Below are 24,903 nucleotides of genomic sequence, written 5' to 3'. Positions count from 1 at the left end.
TTTTATTCATTATGAGAATATTTAACTTTTTTTCACTTAGCATATCTGTAATAGTGACTTTCTTTGATAATTTTAACATCTGGGTCATCTCAGAGTTGGCATATGTTGATTGTCTTTTCCCTAGAGAGTGAATCACATTTTCCTGGTTCTTCGTATATTGGGTAATATTGCAGAGTACCCTGGACATTGTGAGTGTGATTTTGTGGAATCTCTGGAGTTTGTTGCTTTGTTCCAAAGAATATTGATGTTCTAATTCTAGCGGGTAGTTAACTTGGTTAGGCTCAAACTGTCATGCCTGCAGTGGACATTGCCTCTGATTTCAGGTCATTGCTCTCATCCTTAGGCACAGCTGCTCTCTGTTTGCCTCATGCCGATATGATTTAGGATTCAGAAACTCAGATTGAATTTAAACAGAATTCGGGGTGCCCCATTCTCTGGCTTCCTCCATTCTGGTGGCCTTGATTGCCTAATCTCTTTTCCCTGGTTCCTCCTGCCAGAAAGATAGTTGTCTTTCTGTTGGTGTTTAACCATAGATGCCCTCAGGGCAAAGTCACAGAAAAGGGGAATTTCACTCCTCCTGTTGGTTGTTTGCACCAGGTTCTGAGTTTACCCCCAAATCTGCCTGCCATTGATCAATTTTTAGAACCCTCATGTAGTACCTTTTTGTATTTTATCTAGAGTCTATAGCTGTTATTTATGGAAGGACCAGTTTGATAGGTACTTATTCTCTATATCAAACACAAAACTCCTGTATGTTTTATTATTACATATATTTTTGCTTTATCTCCCTAGCTGGACCTGGGTTCTAGGCCTGATATTGCCACTGAGTCTATGAAATTAATGGATTGGATTAAATATTTTCTAAGGAAAATTTTGCCCTTTCTTAATGGCTGAGCAGGTATAGGTACAATAGAAACAATCTGTAAATGACGTTTTAAAGCAAATTTGTTAACTTATAGGACAACTGCCATAGTTCTAAAACTTTTTTTCAGATTGTTAATTATTTCCATTTTTTGGTGGGAAAACTAGTATAGATGAATAATGCCCTAAACCACTCAAGACCCCTTTATACTCTAAATATTGTAAAGATCTCAAAGAATTTAGGGTATATCTATTGATAATGCCTAGGTTAATAAAAGACAGATGAATCCTCACATTTACTTCTGCAATCAATCTGTTGTGATATCACAGATCTTATAGACTGGAAAGCTCCACTATACAGTTATGAGAAAATGAGAGTGAAAATGGGAGATAGCAGCTTAGTATTATTATGAAAGTATTTTTGATCTCACAGACTGAAATGGTGTTAGGAATCCTCATGGTTTCCTGAACCATGCTTTGATAGCTTTTGCCTAAAAAGCCTTTTTGGCTCCAGCATAATCTACAAGAAGAAAATTGTTTAATAGGTCATTTACAGATTGGTGTGTCATACTGAAAAGAATCTTTAGCATTATCCATCACTGTCTTTGTAAAGATGCATAAAAAGGAGTATGCTTGCAAAGAGATAAATGTATCTGTGATTTTCAGATCATAGACAGTGTTGTATAACAACACTAAAATCCAATCGAAAGTGATCCTTTGGAGATGTACATATGACATTAACTATACTTGTAGTAAACAGGTAAGTAGAATGTAGAAACCATTAGAAGATATTATACTTATGGAATATTAAGATCTTTGAGTACTTAGATTCATTTGAAAGGAAGCAGAACCAGATTCCACTTGGTCAGGGTTTGTTTACTCATCAGAAATTAGAGCCAACAATCCTGGTTTTGAATGACTTATTTCTGTAAATGGGCCAGTTTTTGCACATGGACCATAACACAAACACACTGTACACACACCTTCCTGTATTAGTTTAGTGTTTAGACTAACTTGTACCCTTAGTTCTTTGATTTTAGTAAACATAACCCAATTTGAGCACATACCCTGGAATAGAGCAGATTAACCCCCCTACCTATGCATATCTCTGTGTTCTTTGAAGAGTTGTTTTTCTTTTCTATTTTTTTTCTCTACCAAGGTAGAATCTAGTTTACATATTTTTTGGAGAAATTCGAGTTAAGGAAATTGAACACATCTCTTTGTGGAAAAAGATTGGTTCCTAAGAATTTGTATATTTTTTCCCTCAGTGATGTAAAAACACTGATCACACTACTGGATTACCAAAGAAACCCAAATTGTTTCCTGATTCCTCTTTCTTTCATGATAAGCAGCCTCACTGACTTTTGGTCTTTGTTTTTACAGGGAGTTGGCAGGGCAAAATGGCTTTTGTCTGCACTGGACCCAAGCTCTTAGAAAACAGAAACTGTTTCTCATTTATCTAGAAGCACATAGTAGGCCCTTCATAAATATTTGATTCATTCAGAAAAAGATTGCTTAGGAATGTTTTATATTTCATAGAGTTTTCCAATCAAATATAATAATGATGATTGGAAATAAGCTTTACTGCTTGAATGTCTTTAACAGATGATCATACCATCTGTTCAGAATCAGTATTTCAGAGATGAGGAAGAAAGCATTTTGGGTGAGAAACAATAGCTGTAAAGTACTTTCCACACAACTACCAAAAGTCATTTTCCATGCCCATTGCCTCAACAAGGCCATACCATTACTCATCTCACTGCGTACCCATGCTTCCTCATTGTCTGTGAATCAAATAGAGGTGCTGAGTTTTTTCTTTTAAAGTTTTCCACCAGCTCATCCCAGGGCTTAATAACCTATTCAGTTTACTTAATGAATGTTTTTTTTCTCCCCATTAAAATTCTACTTAGTATATATCTTAAGAAGGAGGCTGTTTGGTTAAGATTTTTGTCATGGAAAATGATGGAAAGCATATTATTGACACTATTGATAAAGACTAGGAGAGAAGGGTACATACCTTCATAGTGCAGTAATTGTGTGTGAATGCAAACACGTGCAGGCACATATATGTTCATTGTGGGGGTAGGATTTCAGATTTTATCTGGAGGCAAATTGTGGCAAGGTATTTGGATTAAAAGGGAGTCAGAGTAAAGTTTAAACCATGGCTTTGTAGGTTGAAGTAGGAAATATTTTTATGGAAAGATAAGTTAACAAACTTATTTGGTAAACTTAATTGTATCTTTGGTAGAACATGTCTGGGATTTGTTTTATTAAATGAACATTCAGTAAAATTGACTTTTTTGAGGTACAGTTCTATCACTTTTTAAAAAATGAACTTTGTGTTTTAGAGTAGTTTTAGGTTTACAGAAAAATTGTGCAGAAAGTACAAAAAGGCCCCCCCCCATTTCTTTTGTTACTAACATCTTATATTAGAGTGACACATTTGTTACTATTGTTGAATCAATATTAATAAAATATTATTAACTAAAGTCTGTAGTTTACCTTCGGGTTCCCTCTTTGTGTTGTATAGTTCTATGAGTTTTGACAAAGGCACAGTGTCATGTATCCATTGTTACAGTGTCATACAGAATCGTTTCACTGGCCTAAAAATCCTCCATGCTTCACCTATTTATACTTTTTTCCCTCCCTCAGAACACCTAGCAACCACTGAACTTTTTACTGTCTCCACAGTTTTGCCTTTTTCAGAATGTAACAGAGTTGGAGTCATACAGCATGTAGCTTTCTCAGATTGGCTTCTTTTACTTAGCTATATGCATTTAAGGTTCCCTCATGTCTTTTTAATAGCTTTTCATAGCTCGTTTCTTTTTATTGCTGAATAATGCTCCATTGTTATTGGATATGCCACAGTTTATCTTTTGACCTATTGAGGTACATTTTGGTTGCTTCCACGTTTCGGCAATTATGAATACAGCTGCTATAGGCATTTATGTGTAGGTTTTTGTGTGAACACAAGTTTTCAGCTCATCTGGGTAAATATCTAGGAGCACAATTGCTGGATCATATAGTAAACCTATGTTTAGTTTTGTGAGAAACTGCCAGACCATCCTCTAAAATGGCTATACCATTTTGCATTGCCGTCAACAATGAATGAAAGTTCCTGTTGCTCCACATCCTTGCCAACATTTAGTATTGCCATTGTTTTGGATTTAAACTATTCTGATAGGTGTGTAGTGGTAATCTAATTGTTTTTCATTTTTTAAATTTATTTTATTTTTTGGCTGCGTTGGGTCTTCGTTGCTGCTCACGGGCTTTCTCTAGTTGCAGTGAGCAGGGGCTACTCTTTGTTGTGGTGCGCAGGCTACTCGTTGTCGCGGTGCCTGGGCTTCTCATTGTGGGGGCTTCTCTTGTTGTGGAGCATGAGCTCTAGGCATGCTGGCTTCAGTAGTTGCGGCACGCGGGCTCAGTGTTGTGGCTCACGGGCTCTAGAGCACAGGCTCAGTAGTTGTGGCTCACGGGCTTAGTTGTTCCACGGCATGTGGGATCTTCCCGGACCAGGGCTCGAACCCATATCCCCTGCGTTGGCAGGCAGATTCTTAACCACTGCGCCACCAGGGAAGCCCCTATCTAATTGTTTTCATTGCAATTCCCTGATGACTTGTGATATTGAGAATCTTTTTATATGCTTATATGCTTATTTTCATATGATTATCTCTATCTTCTTTGGTAAGGTGACAGTTCAGATCGTTTGCCCATTTTTTAATTGGGTTGTTTATATTTCTATTGTTGAGTTTTTAGAATTCTTTGCATAGTTTGTATTCTATTCTTTATCAGATAAGTGGTTTTCAAATATTTTCTCCCAGTCTGTGGCTTGTCTTTTCATTCTATTAATAGTCATTTTTGCAGAGCAGAAGTCTTAATTTTAATGAAATCCAACTTAACAATTTCTTCTTTCATGGCTCATGTGTTTGGTGTTGTATGTAAAAAGTCATCTCCAAGCCTAAGGTCACCTAGGTTTTCTCCACTGTTATCCTCTAAAAGGTGAATAGTAATTATTATTTCACATTTAGATCTGTGATTGATTTTGAGTTAATTTTTGTGAAAGATACAGGTCTATATCTAAATTTTTTGTTGTTGTTTGTTTGTTTGTGTGTAGGTGTCCAGTGGTTCCAGCACCATTTGGTGAAAAGGACTATCCTTTCTCCATTGAATTGCTTTTATTCCTTTGTCAAAGATTAGTTGACCATATTTGTATGTTTCTATTTCTGGGCTCTATATTCTGTTCCACTGATTTGTTTGTCTATTCTTTTGCCCATACCACATTATCCTGATTACTGTAGTTTTATGGTAAGTCTTGACCGAAGATAGTGTCAGTCTTCCAACTTTGTTCTTCTCCAGTATTTTGTTGGTGATTCTGGGTTTTTTGCTTTTCTCTATAAACTTTAGAATCAGTTTGTTGATATCCACAAAATAATTTGCTGGGATGTCACTTAATCTATAGGTCAAGTTGGGAAAAATTGATATCATAATAGTGTCTTCCTATCCCTGAACATGGACAATTTCTCCACTTATTTGGGTCTCCTTTGATTTCTTTCATTGGAGTTTTGTAGTTTTCTTCATATAGATCTTCTACATAATTTGTTAGATTTGCACCTAAGTATTTTATTTTTTCATACTAATGTAATTGATGTTGTGTTTTTAATTTCAAATTCCCATTATTCCTTGTTACATAAGAAAGCAGTTGACTTTTGTGTATTAACCCTGTATCATACAACCTTGCTGTAATCAGTTGTTAGTTCCAGGAGGTTTTGGGTTGTTTTTTTTGTTTTTGTTTTGTCAATTCTTTGGGATTTTCTACATAGACAATCATATCATCTGTAAACAAAGATGACTTCATTTATTTCTTTCCCAGTATACATAGCTTTTATTTCCTTTTCTTGCCTTATTGTATAGCTAGGACTTTCAGTACATGTTTAAGAGAGTGGTGAAAGGGGACATCCTGTGTTGTTCTCCAACATAGGGAGAAAGCATCTGGTTTTTCACCATTAAGTATTTTGGCAAATATTAGTAGGCTTCTTGGCAAGTATTCTTTACCAAATTGATGAAGTTCTCCTTTACTTCTAGTTGAATGTCACATGCTTTTTCAGCATCCATTGATATGGTTATATGATTATTTTTTTCTTTAACCTGGTTGATGTGGTGAAATCCATTAATTGATTATTGAAAGTTAAACCTGTCTTGCATACCTGGAATATAGTTCATTTGGCCGTGGTGTATAATTCTTCTTATATGTTGATGGATTTGATTTGCTAATATTTTGTTGGGGATTTTGTACCTATGTTTATGAGAAATACTGGTCTGTAATTTTCCTTTCTAGTGACGGCTTTGGTTTTGGTGTGAGGATGATGCTGGCCTCATAGAATGAGTTAGGAAGTTCTTCTGTATTTTGGAAGAGATTTTCAAAAACTGGTATAATGTCTTATTTAAATGTTTGGTAAAATTTACCAGTGAAGCTATCTGGATTGGTACTTTCTGTTTTGGAAGATTATTAATTATTGATTTAATTTCCTATATATATATATGTATATGTATGTATGTATGTATAGGCCTATTCAGATTGTCAGTTTCTCCTAGTGTGAGTTTTGGTAGATTGTCTTTCAAGGAATTGATCCATTTCATCTAAGTTACCAAATTTATGGGCATAGAGTTGTTTATAGTATTTTAAATTATTCTTTTAATGTCCATGAGATCAGTTGTGATGGCTCCTCTTTCATTCTTCATATTAGTAATTTCTGTCTTTTCTTGGTTAGCCTGGCTAGAATTTTATCAATCTTACTGACCTTTTCAAAAACACAGCTCTTGGTTTTGTTTACTTTGTGATTTTTTTCCATTTAATTTATTCTGTTTGGAGTTCACTAACTACTTGAATCTGTAGATTTATTTCTTTTGCCTAATTTGGGAAGTTTTTAGCCATTATTTACTACAAGTACTTTTCATTCCTGCCCACTTTCTCCTTTCCTCCTGGTACTTGATGATACAAGTGCTAGATCTTTTGCTATCATTCCACAGATTTCTGAGGCTCTGTTCATTTTTATCTCTGTTGTTTAAATTGGGTAGTTTCTATTGTTTTATCTTCCAGATTAAAGATTCTTTTCTCTATTTCCTACATTCTGCTGTTGAGCTCATTCATTGAGTTTTTTATTTCAGTTCTTTAGGTCTTCACTTTCTTTATTGAGATTTTCTGGGGTTTTTTTGTCAAGAAGTTCTATATTTTTGTTTCAAGCATGTTCTTAATTTCTTTTTTTAAATTAATGTTTATTGGAGTAATAGTTGATTTACAATGTTTTAGTTTCTACTGTACAGCAAAGTGAATCAGTTATACATTTACATATATCCACTCTTTTTTAGATTATATTCCCATATAGGTTCTTAATTTGTATTGAAGCATTTTTGTGATGGCTTCTCTCAGATCGTTGTCAGATAGTTGTAACATGTCTACTTGTCTCCAGTGTTGGCATCTATTGATTATCCTTTTTTATTCACTTTGATATCTTCCTGGTTCTTGGTCTGATGAGTGATTTTTGATTGAAACTTGTACATTTGGGGTATTATGTTATGAGTCTCTGGATCTTATTTAAACCTTCTATCTTACCTGGCTTCCTCTGACACCTCTGGTAGTGGAAGGAAGAGGCACCATCTCATTACTGCCAGATTGGGGTGGAAGTCCAAGTTCCCCAAGAAGCTTCCATTGACGCTCACGTGGCAGAGGAGTGTTTGTGTGTGAGTGTAAGAGGGCTTGTTAGTGCTGACTAGGAATGGGCGTTCCAGCTGCCCACATAGGGAGTAAGGTGGTCTCAGTAGCACTGCATAGTAGTGAAAGTTCTGACTCTCTACTTGGCCTCCTCTGATATTACCCAGCAGGAAGGGAGAAGGTTATCTTGTTACATCTGTAGTGAGGCTGCAGGCTCCCCCTGTGGTATCCACTGACATTATAGGGGGCTTGGTTAGTTACTGTCTGGAAGGGATGAAAGCACCAGGTCCCTACTTGGCTTTCTCCAAAATCTGTGGAATATTAGAGCACCTATGTTCAGCTTGGTAAGGATGGAAATCTACTTTTTGTTTCTATGGATTTGCTTATTTCGGTAATTTCATATAAATGGAGTCTGTGGCCTTTTAAAACTGGCTTTTTTTTTAGTTAGCATAATGTTTTCAAGATTCATCCATGTTGTAGCATATATCAGTACTTCATTTCTTGTTATTGCCAAATAATATTCCATTGTATATATACCACATTTTATTTATTCATCAGATGATGGACATTTGGATTGATTTCATTGTTTGGCTATTATGAATAATGCTGCTATGAACATTCATATTCACATTTTTGTATGGACATGTTTTTTATTCTATTGGGTATATACATATGTCTAGAAGTGGAATTGCTGGGTCCTAAGGTAATTCTATGTTTAACATTTTGAGAACTCGATTTCTTTTTTATTATTAATTTGTGTCTTATTGTATTGTGGTGTTAGGAAAGAGGCCTGAGATATTTTATAGTGTCTTTTAGGTTCTTAGAAAGAACTGTTCCCAGATTTGAGATTTTATTTCTACTCTGTTCTTTGCTTACATCTGTATTCTTTCCATTAAAATGACAGGTGCTGATAATTAAGTTACTCAAGAGATCTATAAGTTACATGAATATTAAAGTGCTTTAAACCAGTCACATTTTGAAACATTGTGGATGTGCAGTTATTCATAGGCATAACTTTTATATTCATAAATTTACCTGTGCTTTTAATTATTTAGAAAAAAGAAAGTGAGTGCCTGCAATTAAAAATTTTGGTGCTTCGAAATGAACTGGAAAGACAGAAGAAAGCTTTGGGACGGGAGGTGGCATTACTGCATAAGGAACAAATTGCATTACAGGACAAAGGTGAGTAAAAACACCATACAAACAGCCTAGCCTCCACATTCAGTAATTTTCCTTTCTTTTTCTCCATAGGCTCAAATAGTCATCTTTGTATAAATATACTAAAACAATTTTAAAAAAATTTTTGAAGTATTTTGAAGTTAATACGTATAGTATAGTGTATACACACACAGACACACTTCACATTTTCACAATGAACACACCTGCATAAGCAGAATCTCCATCAAGAAACAGAGACAAGGACCCCAGAAGCCCAGAAGTTTCATATTCTCTTCCATTCATGGCATCTCTAGCCAGACTAACTACTACCTTGACTCACTATACCATAGATTGGGTTTGCCTAATTTTGAACTTTATACACCTAGAACCATGTAATATGTACATTTTAAGTGCTGGCTTTTGTTGAACATTTTGTTTGTAAGATTCATCCCTACCTGAATGTAATGTAGTCTTAGTTTATTTTTGCTGCCAATAGTATTACACTGAATGAACACGTATTTATTTATTCTTTCTTTTGACATTTCATTAATTTCTAGTTTGGGACTATTACAGGTAATGTCTCCGTGAATGGTATAGTACATGTTTCTTAAAGAAGTTTTTTAATGCATTTCTTTTAGATATAAACCCAGGAGCAGAATTACATAGTCATAGTATATGCATATCTTCAGCTTTAGTAGGTTGTGTCCAAAGGTTTTCCAAAGTAGTTGTGCCAATTTACCTTTCTCCATCCAGCAGTGTATCCTCCATCCTTGTCAGTGTTTGGTACTTTCTGTCTTTTGTATTTTAGCCTTCCTGTTGGGTATGTTGTTAGTGTCTCCTTGCAATTTTAATTTTGATTTCCCTGAAGACTAACGAAGTTGAACACTATTTCGTATGTTTCTTGCTGATTGCGATACATTCCTTTTGAAGCACCTGTTAAAAGTCTTGCTGCTCCCCCCACTTCTGTTGGTTTGAGTAATACTATTTTTTTTTTTTTAAACATCTTTATTGGGGTATAATTGCTTTACAATGGTGTGTTAGTTTCTGCTTTATAACAAAGTGAATCAGCTATACATATACATATGTTCCCATATGTCTTCCCTCTTGCGTCTCCCTCCCTCCCACTCTCCCCATCCCACCCTTCCAGGCTGTCACAAAGCCCCGAGCTAATATCCCTGTGCCTTGCGGCTGCTTCCCCCCAGCTATCTACCTTACTACGTTTGTTAGTGTGTATATGTCCATGACTCTCTCTCGCCCTGTCAAAACTCACCCTTCCCCCTCCCCATATCCTCAAGTCCGTTCTCCAGTAGGTCTGCGTCTTTATTCCTATCTTACCCCTAGGTTCTTCATGACATTTTTTTCCCTTAAATTCCATATATATGTGTTAGCATACGGTATTTGTCTTTTTCTTTCTGACTTACTTCACTCTGTATGACAGACTCTAGGTCTATCCATCTCATTACAAATAGCTCAATTTCATTTCTTTTTAAGGCTGAGTAATATTCCATTGTGTATATGTGCCACATCTTCTTTATCCATTCATCCGATGATGGGCGCTTAGGTTGTTTCCATGTCCTGGCTATTGTAAATAGAGCTGCAATGAACATTTTGGTACATGACTCTTTTTGAATTTTGGTTTTCTCAGGGTATATGCCCAGTAGTGGGATTGCTGGGTCATATGGTAATTCTATTTGTAGTTTTTTAAGGAACCTCCATACTGTTCTCCACAGTGGCTGAACCAATTCACATTCCCACCAGCAGTGCAAGAGTGTCCCCTTTTCTCCACACCCTCTCCAGCATTTATTGTTTCTAGATTTTTTTATGATGGCCATTCTGACTGGTGTGAGATGATATATCATTGTAGTTTTGATTTGCATTTCTCTAATGATTAATGATGTTGAGCATTCTTTCATGTGTTTGTTGGCATTCTGTATATCTTCTTTGGAGAAATGTCTATTTAGGTCTTCTGCCCATTTTTGGATGGGGTTGTTTGTTTTTTTGTTATTGAGCTGCATGAGCTGCTTGTAAATTTTGGAGATTAATCCTTTGTCAGTTGCTTCATTTGCAAATGTTTTCTCCCATTCTGAGGGTTGTCTTTTGGTCTTGGTTATGGTTTCCTTTGCTGTGCAAAAGCTTTGAAGTTTCATTAGGTCCCATTTGTTTATTTTTGTTTTTATTTCCATTACTCTAGGAGGTGGGTCAGAAAGGATCTTGCTGTGATTTATGTCATAGAGTGTTCTTCCTATGTTTTCTTCTAAGAGTTTGATAGTTTCTGGCCTTACATTTAGGTCTTTAATCCATTTTGAGCTTATTTTTGTGTATGGTGTTAGGGAGTGATCTAATCTCATACTTTTACATGTACCTGTCCAGTTTTCCCAGCACCATTTATTGAAGAGGCTGTCCTTTCTCCACTGTACATTCCTGCCTCCTTTATCAAAGATAAGGTGTCCATATGTGCGTGGGTTTATCCCTGGGCTTTCTATCCTGTTCCACTGATCTATCTTTCTGTTTTTGTGCCAGTACCATACTGTCTTGATTACTGTTGCTTTGTAATATAGTCTAAAGTCAGGGAGCCTGATTCCTCCAGCTCCTTTTTTCGTTCTCAAGATTGCTTTGGCTATTCGGGGTCTTTTGTGTTTCCATACAAATTGCGAAATTTTTTGTTCTAGTTCTGTGAAAAATGCCAGTGGTAGTTTGATAGGGATTGCATTGAATCTGTAGATTGCTTTGGGTAGTAGAGTCATTTTCACAATGTTGATTCTTCCCATCCAAGAACATGGTATATCTCTCCATCTATTTGTATCATCTTTAATTTCTTTCATCAGTGTCTTATAATTTTCTGCATACAGGTCTTTCGTCTCCTTAGGTAGGTTTATTCCTAGATATTTTATTCTTTTGGTTGCAATGGTAAATGGGAGTGTTTTCTTGATTTCACTTTCAGATTTTTCATCATTAGTATATAGGAATGCCAGAGATTTCTGTGCATTAATTTTGTATCCTGCTACTTTACCAAATTCATTGATTAGCTCTAGTAGTTTTCTGGTAGCATCTTTAGGATTCTCTATGTATAGTATCATGTCATCTGCAAACAGTGACAGCTTTACTTCTTCTTTTCCAATTTGGATTCCTTTTATTTCCTTTTCTTCTCTGATTGCTGTGGCTAAAACTTCCAAAACTATGTTGAGTAAGAGTGGTGAGAGTGGGCAACCTTGTCTTGTTCCTGATCTTAGTGGAAATGCTTTCAGTTTTTCACCATTGAGGATGATGTTTGCTGTGGGCTTGTCATATATGGCTTTTATTATGTTTAGGAAAGTTCCCTCTATGCCTACTTTCTGGAGGGTTTTTATCATAAATGGGTGTTGAATTTTGTCGAAAGCTTTCTCTGCATCTATTGAGATGATCATATGGTTTTTCTCCTTCAATTTGTTAATATGGTTTATCACATAGATAGATTTGCGTATATTGAAGAATCCTTGCATTCCTGGAATAAACCCCACTTGATCATGGTGTATGATCCTTTTAATGTGCTGTTGGATTCTGTTTGCTAGTATTTTGTTGAGGATTTTTGCATCTATGTTCATCAGTGATATTGGCCTGTAGTTTTCTTTCTTTGTGACATCCTTGTCTGGTTTTGGTATCAAGGTGATGGTGGCTTCGTAGAAGGAATTTGGGAGTGTTCCTCCCTCTGCTATATTTTGGAAGAGTTTGAGAAGGATAGGTGTTAGCTCTTCTCTAAACGTTTATTTTTTGATTATATATTATGGATATGGTTTCTTTGTTTGAAATATACATTGAAAATATATTCTCCCATTCTGTGGCTTGCTAGTTCACCCTTTTGTGATACCTTTACATGAACACAAGTTCCATTTTATCAGTCTTGTCTTTTTTAGTTAAGGTCTTTTGTGTCTAGTTTAAGAAATATTTGTCTATTTTAATGTCATAAAGATCTTCTGTGTTTTCTTTTAAATGTTTACTCTTGAACTTTTTACATTTATATCTATAATTCATCAGGAATTGATTTTTTTGTGTATGATGTAAGGTAAGAGTCAAGACTCACTTTTTATATATAGTCAATTGGCCCAGCACCATTTATTGAAAACCATCCTTTCCCCATTGCACTGCTGTTTCTCTTTTGTCATAAATAAGGTGAACATATACTTGTCTGTTACAAGACCATCTGTTCTGTTTCACTGAACTGTTACTCTATTCTTTTGCCCTTATCTTACTGTTTTAATTTCTCTCATGTTATATTTGGTCTTGCTCTCTGTTAAAGTTCTTCAGCTTAGCTGTTCTTCAAGATCACCTAGGTTATTCTTGTCCTTTTGCATTTTCATGTGAACTTCTACACAGAAAAGAAACCTTATTCGGATTTTGATTGGGAATACATTTGATATATTTACCAACACAATTGGGGTTAATAGACATCTTTACAGTATTGAGTCTTCCATTCCAAGAAAATGGTATATGCCTTTGTTTGTTAGATCACTTTTTACAAAATCTTATTGAAATCAAGTAATTGTTAGTAAATGGATGTTTTCCATGATTCACTGAATTTATCAATATTTCTATTTTTGATGTTTTGTGATAACTGTTATAACTATCTTTAACTTTTATTTTCTACTTGTTGCTGATATATGGAAATACGAATGATTTTTTTAAAGTAGTATTCATTTTATTATATGTGCAAAGAAATCCCTGGAAGTTTTATAGACAAATTAGCAATTCTAATGTTAGGGTAATGGCCCTGCAGCTGCAGCTCTCACAGTGATTGATTATTTATTTATTTATTATAAGCTAATTATATTTACAATTAAATTCAAGTATACTATAATTAAATTGATTCTATTCTAATTATTTTATATCATAAGATAAGAAAATTATGGAAAGTTTTTTAAACAGCTTTATTGAGATTTAGTTCATATACCATGCAGTTCATTTAAAAGTGTATAATTCAGTCTTTTTTGGTTTATTTATAGGGTTATACAATGATCACAGTCTAATTGTCCTTCCTAAAAGAAAATTCATACCCATTAAACAGTTGTTCCAAATTTCCCCTTTCATAAATCCTAAGCAACCACTGATTCATTTTCTGTCTCTATAAATTTGTCTTTTCTGGACAATATGTAAATGGAATCATACAGTATGTGGTCTTTTGTGACTAACGTTTTTCATTTAATGTAACGTTTCAAGGTTCATTCATGATGTAGCATGTGTCATTACTTCTTTTTTTTAAAATAAAATTCAATTACATGGATATACTATGTTTTATTTATCCATTCATCAGTTGATGAAAATTTGGATTGTTTCCAGTTTTTGCCTATTATGAGTAATGCTTCTTTGAACATTCATATATAAGTTTTTGTAAGGAAGTATGTTTTTATTTCTCTTGAATACGCCTGAGGGTAGAATTGCTAGGTCATGTGCTAACTGTGTAACTTGTTGAGCAATTGCCAGCTGCTTTTCACAGCAGCCGTAACCATTTTACTTTCCCACCAGCAGTGTATGAGGGTGCTAGTTTCTCCATGTCCTCACCAATAGTTATTTTCTCTCTTTATTATTGTAGCCTTCCTAATGAGTGTGAAGTGGTATCTCATGGTAGTTTTTTTTTTTTAATATTTATTTATTTATTTTGGCTGCATCAGGTCTTAGTTGTGGCACGCGGGCTTCTCTCTAGTTGTGGCTCACAGGCTCAGTAGTTGTGGCTCATGGGGTCTAGAGTGTGCAGGCTTAGTTGCCCCTTGACACATGGGATCTTAGTTCCATGACCAGGGATCTAACCCGTGTCCCTTGCATTGGAAGCTGGATTCTTAACCACTGGACCACCAGGGAAGTCCCTCACATGGTAGTATTGAATCACATTTCCCTAATGGCTAACGTGCTTATTACAGTTGATTTTTGTATAATAATTTTACAGGCATACCTAATTTTATTGCACTTTATTGCACTTTGCAGATAATTGCTTTTTTTTAAAATTGAAGGTTTGTGACACTCTTGTGTTGAGAAAGTTTATTGGTACCATTTTTACAATAGCTTTTGCTCACTTCATGTCTCTATGTTACATTTTGGTAACTCTTGCAATACTTGAAACTTTTACATTATTATTTTATTTGTTATAGTGATCTGTGATCAGTCATCTTTGATGTACAATTCTACTTGTTTTGGGGCACCACGAATCACGCCCATATAAGACAACGAACTTAATCGATAAACGTTATGTGTGTTCTGACTGTTGCACTAACTGGCCATTCCCCTGTCTCTCTCCCACTCCTGGGGCCTCCCTATTCCCTGAGCCACAATAATTTCAAAATTAGGTTAGTTAATAACCCTACAGTGATCTCTAAGTGTTCAAGTGAAAGGAAGTGTCATACGTCTCTCACTTTAAATCAAAAGATACAAATGATTAAGCTTAGTGAGGAAAACATTTTGAAAGCCAAAACAGGCTGAAAGCTAGGCTCTTGAGCCAAGCAGCCAAATTGTGAATGCAAAGAAAAGTTCCTGAAGGAAATTAAAAGTGCTACTCCATTGAGTACATGGATGATAAAAAAGTGAAATAGCTGTATTGCTAATATGGAGAACGTTTTAAAGGTCTGGATAGAAGATCAAATCAGCCACAACATTCCCTTAAGCCAAAGCCTAATCCAGAGCAAGGCCCTAACTCTCTTCAATTCTGTGAAGGCTGAGAGAGGTGAAGAAGCTACAGAAGAAAAGTTTGAAGCTAGCAGAGACTAGCCCGTGAGGTTTAAGGGAAGAGGCTTCTCAATAATAAAGAAGTGCAAGGTGAAGCAGCAAGCGCTGATGCAGAAGCTGCAACAGGTTATCTAGAAGATCTAGCTAGATAATGAATGAAGGTGGTTACACTAAACAACAGAGTTGCAGTGAAGACAGAACAGCCATATACTGGAAGAAGATGCCATCTAAGATGTTCATGGCTAAAGAAGAGAAGTCAATGCCCGGCTTCAGAGCTTCAAAGGACAGGCTGCCTCTGTTGTTAGGGGCTAATGCAACTGGTGACTTTAAGTCAAAGCCAGTGCTCATTTACCATTCTCAAAATCCTAGGACCCTTAAGAATTATGCTAAATCTACTCTGCCTGTGCTCTGTAAATGGAAAAAGAAAGCCTGGATAGCAACACACACCTCTGTTTACAGCATAGTTCACCGAATATTTTATGCCCACTGTTGAGACCTACGGCTTAGGAGAAAAGATTTCTTTCAAAATATCACTCCTCATTGATAGTGTACCTGGTCACCCAAGAGTTCTGCAGATGTGGTGGAAATAGTAAGAGAACTAGAATTAGAAGTGGAGCCTGAAGATGTGATTGAAATGCTACAAGCTCATGATAAACTTAAACGGATAAGGAGTTACTTCTTACAGATAAGCAAAGAAAGTGGTTTCTTGAGATGGAAACTACTGGTGAAGATGCTGTGAAGACTGTTGAAACAACAACAAAGGATTTAGAATATTAAATAAACTTAGTTGATAAAGCAGCAGGGCTTGAGAGAAGATTGACTCCAGTTTTGAAAGGAGTTCTACTGTGGGTAAAATGCTAACAAACAGCAAGCACTGCATGCTACAGAGAAATTGTGAAAGGAAGAGTCAATCTATGTGGCAGACTTTACTGCTGTCTTGTTTTAAGAAATTGGCCATAGGGCTTCCCTGGTGGTGCAGTGGTTGAGAGTCCGCCTGCTGATGCTGGGGACGCGGGTTCGTGCCCCGGTCCGGGAAGATCCCACATGCCGTGGAGCGGCTGGGCCCGTGAGCCATGGCCGCTGAGCCTGCGCGTCCGGAGCCTGTGCTCCGCAACAGGAGAGGCCACAACAGTGAGAGGTCCGCGTACCGCAAAAAAAAAAAAAAAGAAATTGGCCATAGCCACTCCAACCTTCAGCACCCACCACCCTGATCAATTAGCAGTCATCAACATCAAGGCAAGACCCTCTACCAGCAAAAAGATTATGACTCTCCAAAGGCTCAGATGATGGTTAACTTTTTTTTTTTAGTAACAAAGTATATTTTCATTAAGGTATGCACCTTGTTTTTTTAGGCATAATGCTATTGCACACTTAATAGACTACAGAATAGTGTAAACGTAACTTTTATGTGTACTAGAAAACCAAAAAAATCATGTGACTTGCTTTATTACAATATTTGCTTTGTTGTGGTGGTCTGGAACCAGACCTGTGATATCTACGAGTTATGTGTGTATATCCAAGGAACTTATTAATTCTGATTGTTGTTAGATTCTTTTGAATTTTATGTGTACAGTCAGTTCACCTGCAAATAATGGCATTTTAATTTATTTCCTAATATTAGTGCATTAAGGGACTTCCCTGGCAGTCCAGTGGTTAAGACTCTGCACTTCCACTGCAGAGGGGTGGGTTCAGTTCCTGGTCGGGGAACTAAGATCCCACATGCTACACAGCCAAACAAAAAAGAGAAAAATTAATGCCTTAAATTTTTTTTTCTTGCCTGATTGCACTGTCTAATACATCCATTATAATGTTAAATAGAAGTGGTGACAGTGGATATCTTTGTCTCATTTCTAGTCTCAGGGAGAAAGCTTTCAGTGTTTCACCGTTAAGTATGGTGTTTTATTATAAACGTTGTGGTTTTTATTTTGTGGTTTACATTTTTAACATCATTTCCTCATTTTGTCATTTTGTGTTACTATTTTTTAATGAATTTTTAAGAGTTCAGTATGTGAGCATTCATTTCTTTGTCTTTTTATCTTTCTAAAAATCTGTTTACTTGAGGTATAATTTATATACAATAAAATTAATCAATTTTAAATATACAATTTAATAAGTTTAACTAATATATTCAGACAAGTGACTGCCACCATGGTGAATGAAAGACATTTGCGTCACACTAAAAATTTCCCCTTTCCTCTTTGTAGTCAGTTCATTCCCCTACCTTTTGACCACTGGCAACTACTGATCTGCTTTCTGACATCATTTGCCTTTTATAGAATTTTATGTAAATGGAATCATGTAATATATACTCTTTATATTTGGCTCTTTTTCACTTAGCATAATGATTTTGGGATTTATCCATGTGGTTGCATGTGTCAGGAATGAATTTCTTTTTATTGTTGAGTAGTATTCCACTGTGTGTGTGTGGAATACACACACACAATTTGTTTATACATTTATCTGTATACTAGATTTGGTTCCTGTCTTGAGTTACTGTGAACAAAGTTGCTGTAAATATTTGAGTAGAAGCCCTTGTGTGGACATATTCTCTTGGTTAAATAACTAGGGGTAGGCTTGCTGAATGTATATAGTAAGAGTGTGTTTAACTTTATAAAACTGTTATGCTGTTTGGCATTCCCACTAGCAATGCATGAGAGTTCCATTTACTTCATATCCAAACGTTTTTCATTTTAGCCATCCTAGTAGATGTATGGTTGTTTCTCATTGTGGTTTTAATTTGTATTTCTCTGATAACGAATGAGGTTGAACGTGTTTTCCTGTGCTTATCTGGTATCTGTATCTTTTCTCTGGTGAAATGTTTAGATCTTTTTTGGCTGCTTTTTAAAATTTTTCCCCTTTGGGAGTGTTTGAGAATATCTTATTATTGATGTCTAAGAGTTCTTTATATACTCTAGATACATGTTATTTATCAGATACATGTTTTACATATTTTTCTCCTTAATAATGTCTTTTGAGTTTATTCATCATTTCTTTTTAGATAAACTTTGTCTTGTAGAAATCTTCACTTAACTCAAGGACACTTAAGATTTTCTCCTGTTTTCTTCCAGAATTTTTATCATTTTAGTTATTAGATTTATGTCTGTGATTTATTTGGGGTTAACTTTTGTGTATGGTGTGAAGAGAAGAGTCTCCTGAACACTGCTGGGACTCTCATTTGTCTACCCGCTCTGCATTGTGGCCTAGAAACACTCCCTACCCAGTAAGCTGGAGGAGTATAAGGCTCACCTTGTTTGTTTCCCTTCTCTCAGAAACTGCTGTCCTGGGCTGCCTATTATCCAGTGCCTGAAACTGTTGTCATGTATAATTTTGTATGATTTTTTAGTTGTTTACAGTGGGAGGGTAAATCTGATGTATGTTATTCCATCATTCAGAAGTAAAAGCCTTTTTCCTGTGCTTTCTCACCTCTGTGCTTGTTATGAGAATATGCTTTTCCCATCTCTACTTGGTTCAGTTATTTTGCTCCTTCAAAGACATACTTAAATATGAGCTCTCTTTAGAGGCTTTTTTTCTCCCTCATCCAGAGATTTCTTGCTCCTCCTGTGGACCCATAGTATTTTTTTTTTAATATTTAATTAATTAATTTATTTATGCTTTGCCAGGTCTTAGTTGCGTCACGTGGGATCTTTAGTTGCAGCATGCAGACCCTTAGTTGCAGCATGCGTGTGGGATCTAGTTACCCGATCAGGGATCAAACCGAGGCCCCCTGCATTGGGAGTGCAGAGTCTTACCCACTGGACCACCAGGGAAGTCCCCCCCATAGTATTTTTGATGTTGCTTCTTTTACTTATTAGTTGGTTTGGACTTTGAGGGCAGAAACTTTACATTTTTATGTTAGTATCCTTCTTAGTGCCCAGCGTAGTGCCTTACGTGGCACCCAGCGTGCATGAGCACAGAGTGAGGCTCTGACGGGCTCTCTTCTAGGTAATGTGCATTACATATAGTGCATGAATCTTTTATCCTTAGTTCATCTGCAATGCATCCTTTTTTGGCTGCCTATTTGTTTTCAGTGTGTTTCAGACAGTTGAGATTGATAGATAAATGACATGTAATGGCTAACAGAAAATCACTTGTGTTGGGAGTGTATTTGGAATGTGAATAAAGTAGGCCGTAGTTAACAAGTTTTAAATTTTTACACTGTATGAAATACAGGTTAGACTCAAAGAATAATTTTGTAACTGTGATTTTACTTCATTTCAGTAATTTTAGAAAAATATAGTTTAAATTTAAAGGGATAGGTTTTGATTCAGAGTGCTTTGATGCATGCCTGGCTTCATTGTTTGCCAGCTGCGTAACCTTGTCCAATTACTTGTTCATCTCTAAAATAAAGTTAATAATAGTACTTATGACTGTGTTGATATCCTGCTGAGTTTTAACAGGCTCCAAGTTCTGCTGATGTTGCTGGTCTGTGGAGCACACTTTGTGTAGCACAGATGTGTATGATGATCAGATGAGTTGTAAAATTGAAATGATCTTATAAAAATAGGAACAAAATGCTTTCTGTCTTATTCCTATATCACACCTTGTTGGACTTCTGTACTGTTTAAAATAAAGTCCTTCCTGACTGAAGATGGCCTCCTATGATCCACCTCAATCTGAATGCTTTAGCCATACTCACGTTCTTTTAGAACTAAAAGAAACTTAAATTCGCTTTAGTCTGTCTCACTTGCACTTACGCCTCTGTTAACTGACGCTTTCTCCAGGAAATCTTCACTGGCTCTCTTCCCTTTGGTGTGTTTCCATAGCACCTGTGCTTTTCCATTATAGCATTGTAGTTATTAGTTTGTTTCTTCCTCTAGTAAGATCGCTGAGGGTTGGGATAGTGCCTGGAGCATAGTAAGCATCCAACAAATGTTTGTTGAAGGAATGAATCATAGTCTAATGTTATGGGCATCACTGCTAAAGGACGAAGACTTCTGTAGCTTCTAGCTTAGTATTCATTTGGGAAAACTGATATTGTCATGAGAAATATTGTAGAAAAAGTGTATATTCTTTGGCAGTGATTGTCAGAAGTATCCGTGTTCCAATACAGATTGCATATTAACATTTATACTTGAGAGTCTGGGATAATGCCATTTAAAATCATGACATATTATGAGCAAAGTCCATTTCCATAGAGTCTCTGTTAGAATGACTCCAAATAAATAGATAGCTGTGGTGTACATATAAGATCTCTTCTAAGAGGTCTCATCTTCTGTGAAAAGACACATTTCTTTGGTGATTTGGAAGTACCATCAAGTTTTATAATACTCAGACTGCTTGCTACCTGTAGCATGTATGTCTACATATCTTTTTCAAGACCATAAGTTTTTAAAATGAAAACACTATAGGATTTTAGAGGGGTTTGGGACTTTTGCCTTTTTCTAATAACAGAAGCAAAAATAATAATAGCTACAGTGTTTCAGTTATCATACTTATAGGTATGATATGAGTTATTTAATTACCACAGTAACTTTATTAGGTAGGTACTATTATTATTTACATTTACAGTTGAGGAAACTCTAGGTCACAGTCAGAGACAGTAAATACCTTACTGAAGTTCACACAACCAATGACAGGTGATGTGGTTAAAATCTTTCTATTGATTTCAGAACTCAATCACAGTATGATACCACCTTTTTATCAGTAGTGTGATGTGTAAAGTCCACGGAATGTATATTATTCTGGCATATGGTAAAAAGATAGGGAGATACAGTTCTTCAGTTGTGTTTCCAGTTGTGTTTTTCCCTCTTATACTGATAGAGGGAAGTCCCAAGAAGTCTATCACCAGCCTTGAAACAGGTGAACTTCTAAACAGTGACTTCTGTCCCATTTAAAAGCCTGAGGTGTAATAATAATTGCTCATATTTATAGCATGCTTATTAGTGCCAGGCAGTGTCATGTGTTTTCTATTCTTCATCTTATTTTGTTCTTACTAATTTTCCTATGAATTAAAGGTATTGTTATTGTCTCCCTAGTAATAAAGATATCATATATTATTATCCAGTTTATAGATGAGGAAACTGAGTTTCAGAGGCCCAGAGCCACATAGCAAGTTATGACAGAGCCTGTGTTCAGAGTTACTGATACCAAACAGTGCTGCAAGGAAGATGATAGGATTTTGTAAATACCCGTTTTAATTCTGACAGTCAAGTCAGAATTAGCACATTCTTGTATCTCCACTTTATCATGGAAAGAAAGGCTGGCGATGCTCAAGTTAAATATGTATTTGCCAGAATGGGTCAGAATTGTTGGCTTTTAACACTGACTTTGTACTTCAGGAGCTTTCATCCCGCTTTTATATATGTTTTTTGAGATGAGTATTATTTTATATTTCTCTGAACTCTTAGAATCATGGGCGGGTTAGGATCTAATGTTGGCACTTTGGGCTCAAATCTAAGCAGGAGAAAGAGTGCTACTATTGGCTGTACTTTTCTGCCATTGGGAATCTCTATATACTGTGGTGGTAAGATCTGAGGGGTTGGAAAGAAGGGTTGGCTAGATACAGATAACCATATTTCAGTACCAGTCGATCCTAATCTACTTGTTAGGGACCCCTGTTCTTTATAGTGATTCTGCTAGGTTACCAGGGACTCATTCTTATCTATTAAAAGTTCATTTGTGGTGAACATCATTCTTGTATGCTTACATGAATGTACTGTTTAATGAATCTTGAGCCAAGTTACAATATTTTAGAAGCACTTGAGTCACTGATACTGGTGACATGAAGGGGAAGAACGTATTTGTCACTGCGTGTGCAGCTTTGATTTAGTGTGTTTGCTAGCCAATAGTGAAGTGATTGGCTAATAAAAACGTTACTCGTGGCTTCTTACATATCACGACTTCTCTTTGACACTCGGTGCTTATCTGCATACTTGGTTCTCAGCCCCAAAGCTCAGTTAGGATACAGAGTCAGTAATACGTGACATTTTGTCTTTGCTACTGATTTTTCTGAGTGACCATAAAGGAGCTAATTAACTTCTGAATCTTTTTATACATCTGTGTAGTAAGGATAGCAGCTCATAGCAGTGCCATAGGGATTAATTTGTGTAAACATTTGGAAGAAACTAGTACCTATTATATATTTTATACTTTTGTTTATGAGAATTCATTGCGGCTGAATGATATATTGCAAAGAGGCAAAAAGATAATTTCTATCCATGTCTCTGACTTGCTGGGTGGCCACAGAACTCTGAGGGGCCTGTTACTCCATACCTGTAAGTTTCCCCTTCCCGTTCCTGGAAGACAGTGGTTCTCAACTTGTGGTCTACAGCAACTTCCAGCTGGGTCACGGGCTGATCTTTTCAGCATTAATGTTTATTAGTGTATATATTTTCATTTCCGGCAGATAAATTATTTATGATGTTTAATAAAAAAAAACAGATTTCCCCTCATTAGTGTCTCAAGCCGAATAACCTTCACATTAACTAATGATATATTGGTTTACAGGGTCTTTTGCTCTAACTCAACCCCCAAATCTTTGAAATGAGAAGCAGCACTCTAAATTAATTTGCTTGAAATTTGGTTTAGAAAATGGTATGAAACATTGGTCTTAAGGAAATGTGTTTAGTAGAACTGAAACACACTTAAACATGTTGATAAAATTTAAGAACTCTTCAGTGGTGCCTGGGGAGTGATGTTAACTTTATAAAAGCAGAGTTCCCTAATCTTTGTAGGAAGGAACTACTTTTTAATCCAATTAGTTTCTTGATATTAATGATAACATCTATGTAGTACTTTATAGTTAGAAAGTGCTTGCACAAAGATGATCATATTTGATCCTTAAAGTATCCCTGAAGCTAAGTATGGCCAATATTGTTATCTTCATTTTATATATGAGATGCTGAGAAGGTAAGTGACTTAGCGAGGTACAAACAGACAGGAGCAAAGTTGGAATGTAGATCTAGACCTCTTGTCTCCAAATTCTGTACTTTTCTCACTATTCCATACTATCTAAAACTTTGCAAAATCTGAATCCTACATAAATCCTAGGAAGCAGGTAATTTTTATTGAAATCCTGTAGCATGCCAGATCTTTTTTCACTTATGGTATTATCATTTAATTCTTAAAATAGTACTAAGAGATAATAATTATTACTCCCTTTTTCCAAATGAGGAAAACTGGGGCTTAGAAACATTTCTCAAGGTTGCATAGATAAGTAACAGATCCAGATTCCGATTTTGATTTATTTCATTCCAAAGCCTGTCTTGTTTCTAACTAAACATAATATCGTTGTTGCTTTCTCTGGTATATGTCTAACAGATAAACTGACTGATGGTTTGCTAGTTTTCCATTTTACCTATGGACTTATATGGAGAACTTTGTTCTGCTGTATTCATTTTTATTACAGGATGAGTAAAGTGAATTTTCGCCAAAGATTTCTTTGATTTGGTTGTATCTTAACTAAGAGATCTGTCAGTCTTTCAGTTTGTCCTTAGGCAAATCATCCAAGTTTTGGGGCTAATTTCCTTTTCACAGACAAACCAAACAAAATTTTGAGTTATATAGTCAAGATTTCTTATAGCTCTGAGATTTTAGTTATCTTAGGAGATAGGATTGACAGAAAGGATAGGGATCTCTTCACCTTTTTTGGTGAATCTCTTTATTTTTTGAAGTTTTATGCTAATGATAAATTTCCCAGCAATGAAAGAAGAAAAGAAAAAAGAAGAAGAAGATTCTCTGACCCACATGTATCTATAGATGCCATTTGTTAACTGGAAAGCCTCCATTAGGTGGGAATGACCTATTGGAATTCTCTAATCAGCCATACTCAACTCCTGTTTTACAGAGTCTTTGATCTGTTTTGGTAAGCAAGAGCAAAAACTGATTCTGTAAGTGACATTGTGTGTAGAAGAGGTCAGAAGTGTCAGATTTCATTGCTCAGATCTGGGGAGAGAAATTCCTGTTGGTAATTTCAGTGAATAAGAAGTTTTGATCCTTTATTGCCACAATAAGAAATGATTTATGTGAAGTTTCCATCAATTATGATAATTATAGTCATTTTGCAATAAATTTGAGTAAGGTGAAATATATATATATATGGTTTGTTCTATTTAATTAGCTTCTGCTTGGTCAGTAAATTATTATGCTTATTTGGCCTGCATCTCAGATTAAAGAAGGATCACACAATATATTTAAATTGGTGCTTTCGCTTCTATCAAAAGGTTATAGATTTCTATTTGAACTTACAAAGACATTATTAAGCATTGTGTAACAATTTTCTCCTCATAGGTTCTAAGGTCACAAGTTGAAAAATTAGTTCTCACAGACCTTACAATTCAAGATATATTTATTACAAATGACGGCAAATTTAAATTTTATTCGTCTGTATACATGCTCTGATTTTCCTGGAGCCATCTGACAGGAATTCCTAAACAAATTTCCTTCAAAATTAATATCTGCCTTTCAAAATTTTGGGGACCTGAGGATAATTTTCCTCTGGGATTTATTAAAGTTTCTTTACTTTCAGTTGTTGGCCTGTATGCAGCTTG

The 24,903-nt window shown here is 35.7% G+C and overlaps 1 protein-coding gene across 1 annotated transcript in view; it reads left to right on the top strand.

Annotated features, from left to right (window-relative positions):
- The window catches only part of UVRAG (UV radiation resistance associated), a 324,547-nt gene that overhangs the window by 145,129 nt on the left and 154,515 nt on the right, over positions 1-24,903 (top strand). Inside the window, exon 8 of the mRNA XM_065881900.1 lies at positions 8,626-8,752. Within this exon, the coding sequence (XP_065737972.1) occupies positions 8,626-8,752 (127 nt within the window). The remainder of the gene's footprint in view (positions 1-8,625; positions 8,753-24,903) is intronic.

The sequence above is a fragment of the Phocoena phocoena genome, chromosome 8 (assembly GCF_963924675.1).
Source record: "Phocoena phocoena chromosome 8, mPhoPho1.1, whole genome shotgun sequence".
In the NCBI taxonomy this organism is placed as follows: domain Eukaryota; kingdom Metazoa; phylum Chordata; class Mammalia; order Artiodactyla; family Phocoenidae; genus Phocoena; species Phocoena phocoena.
Note: the sequence above shows the minus strand (reverse complement) of the source record. Positions and strands in the feature narration are given on the sequence as shown.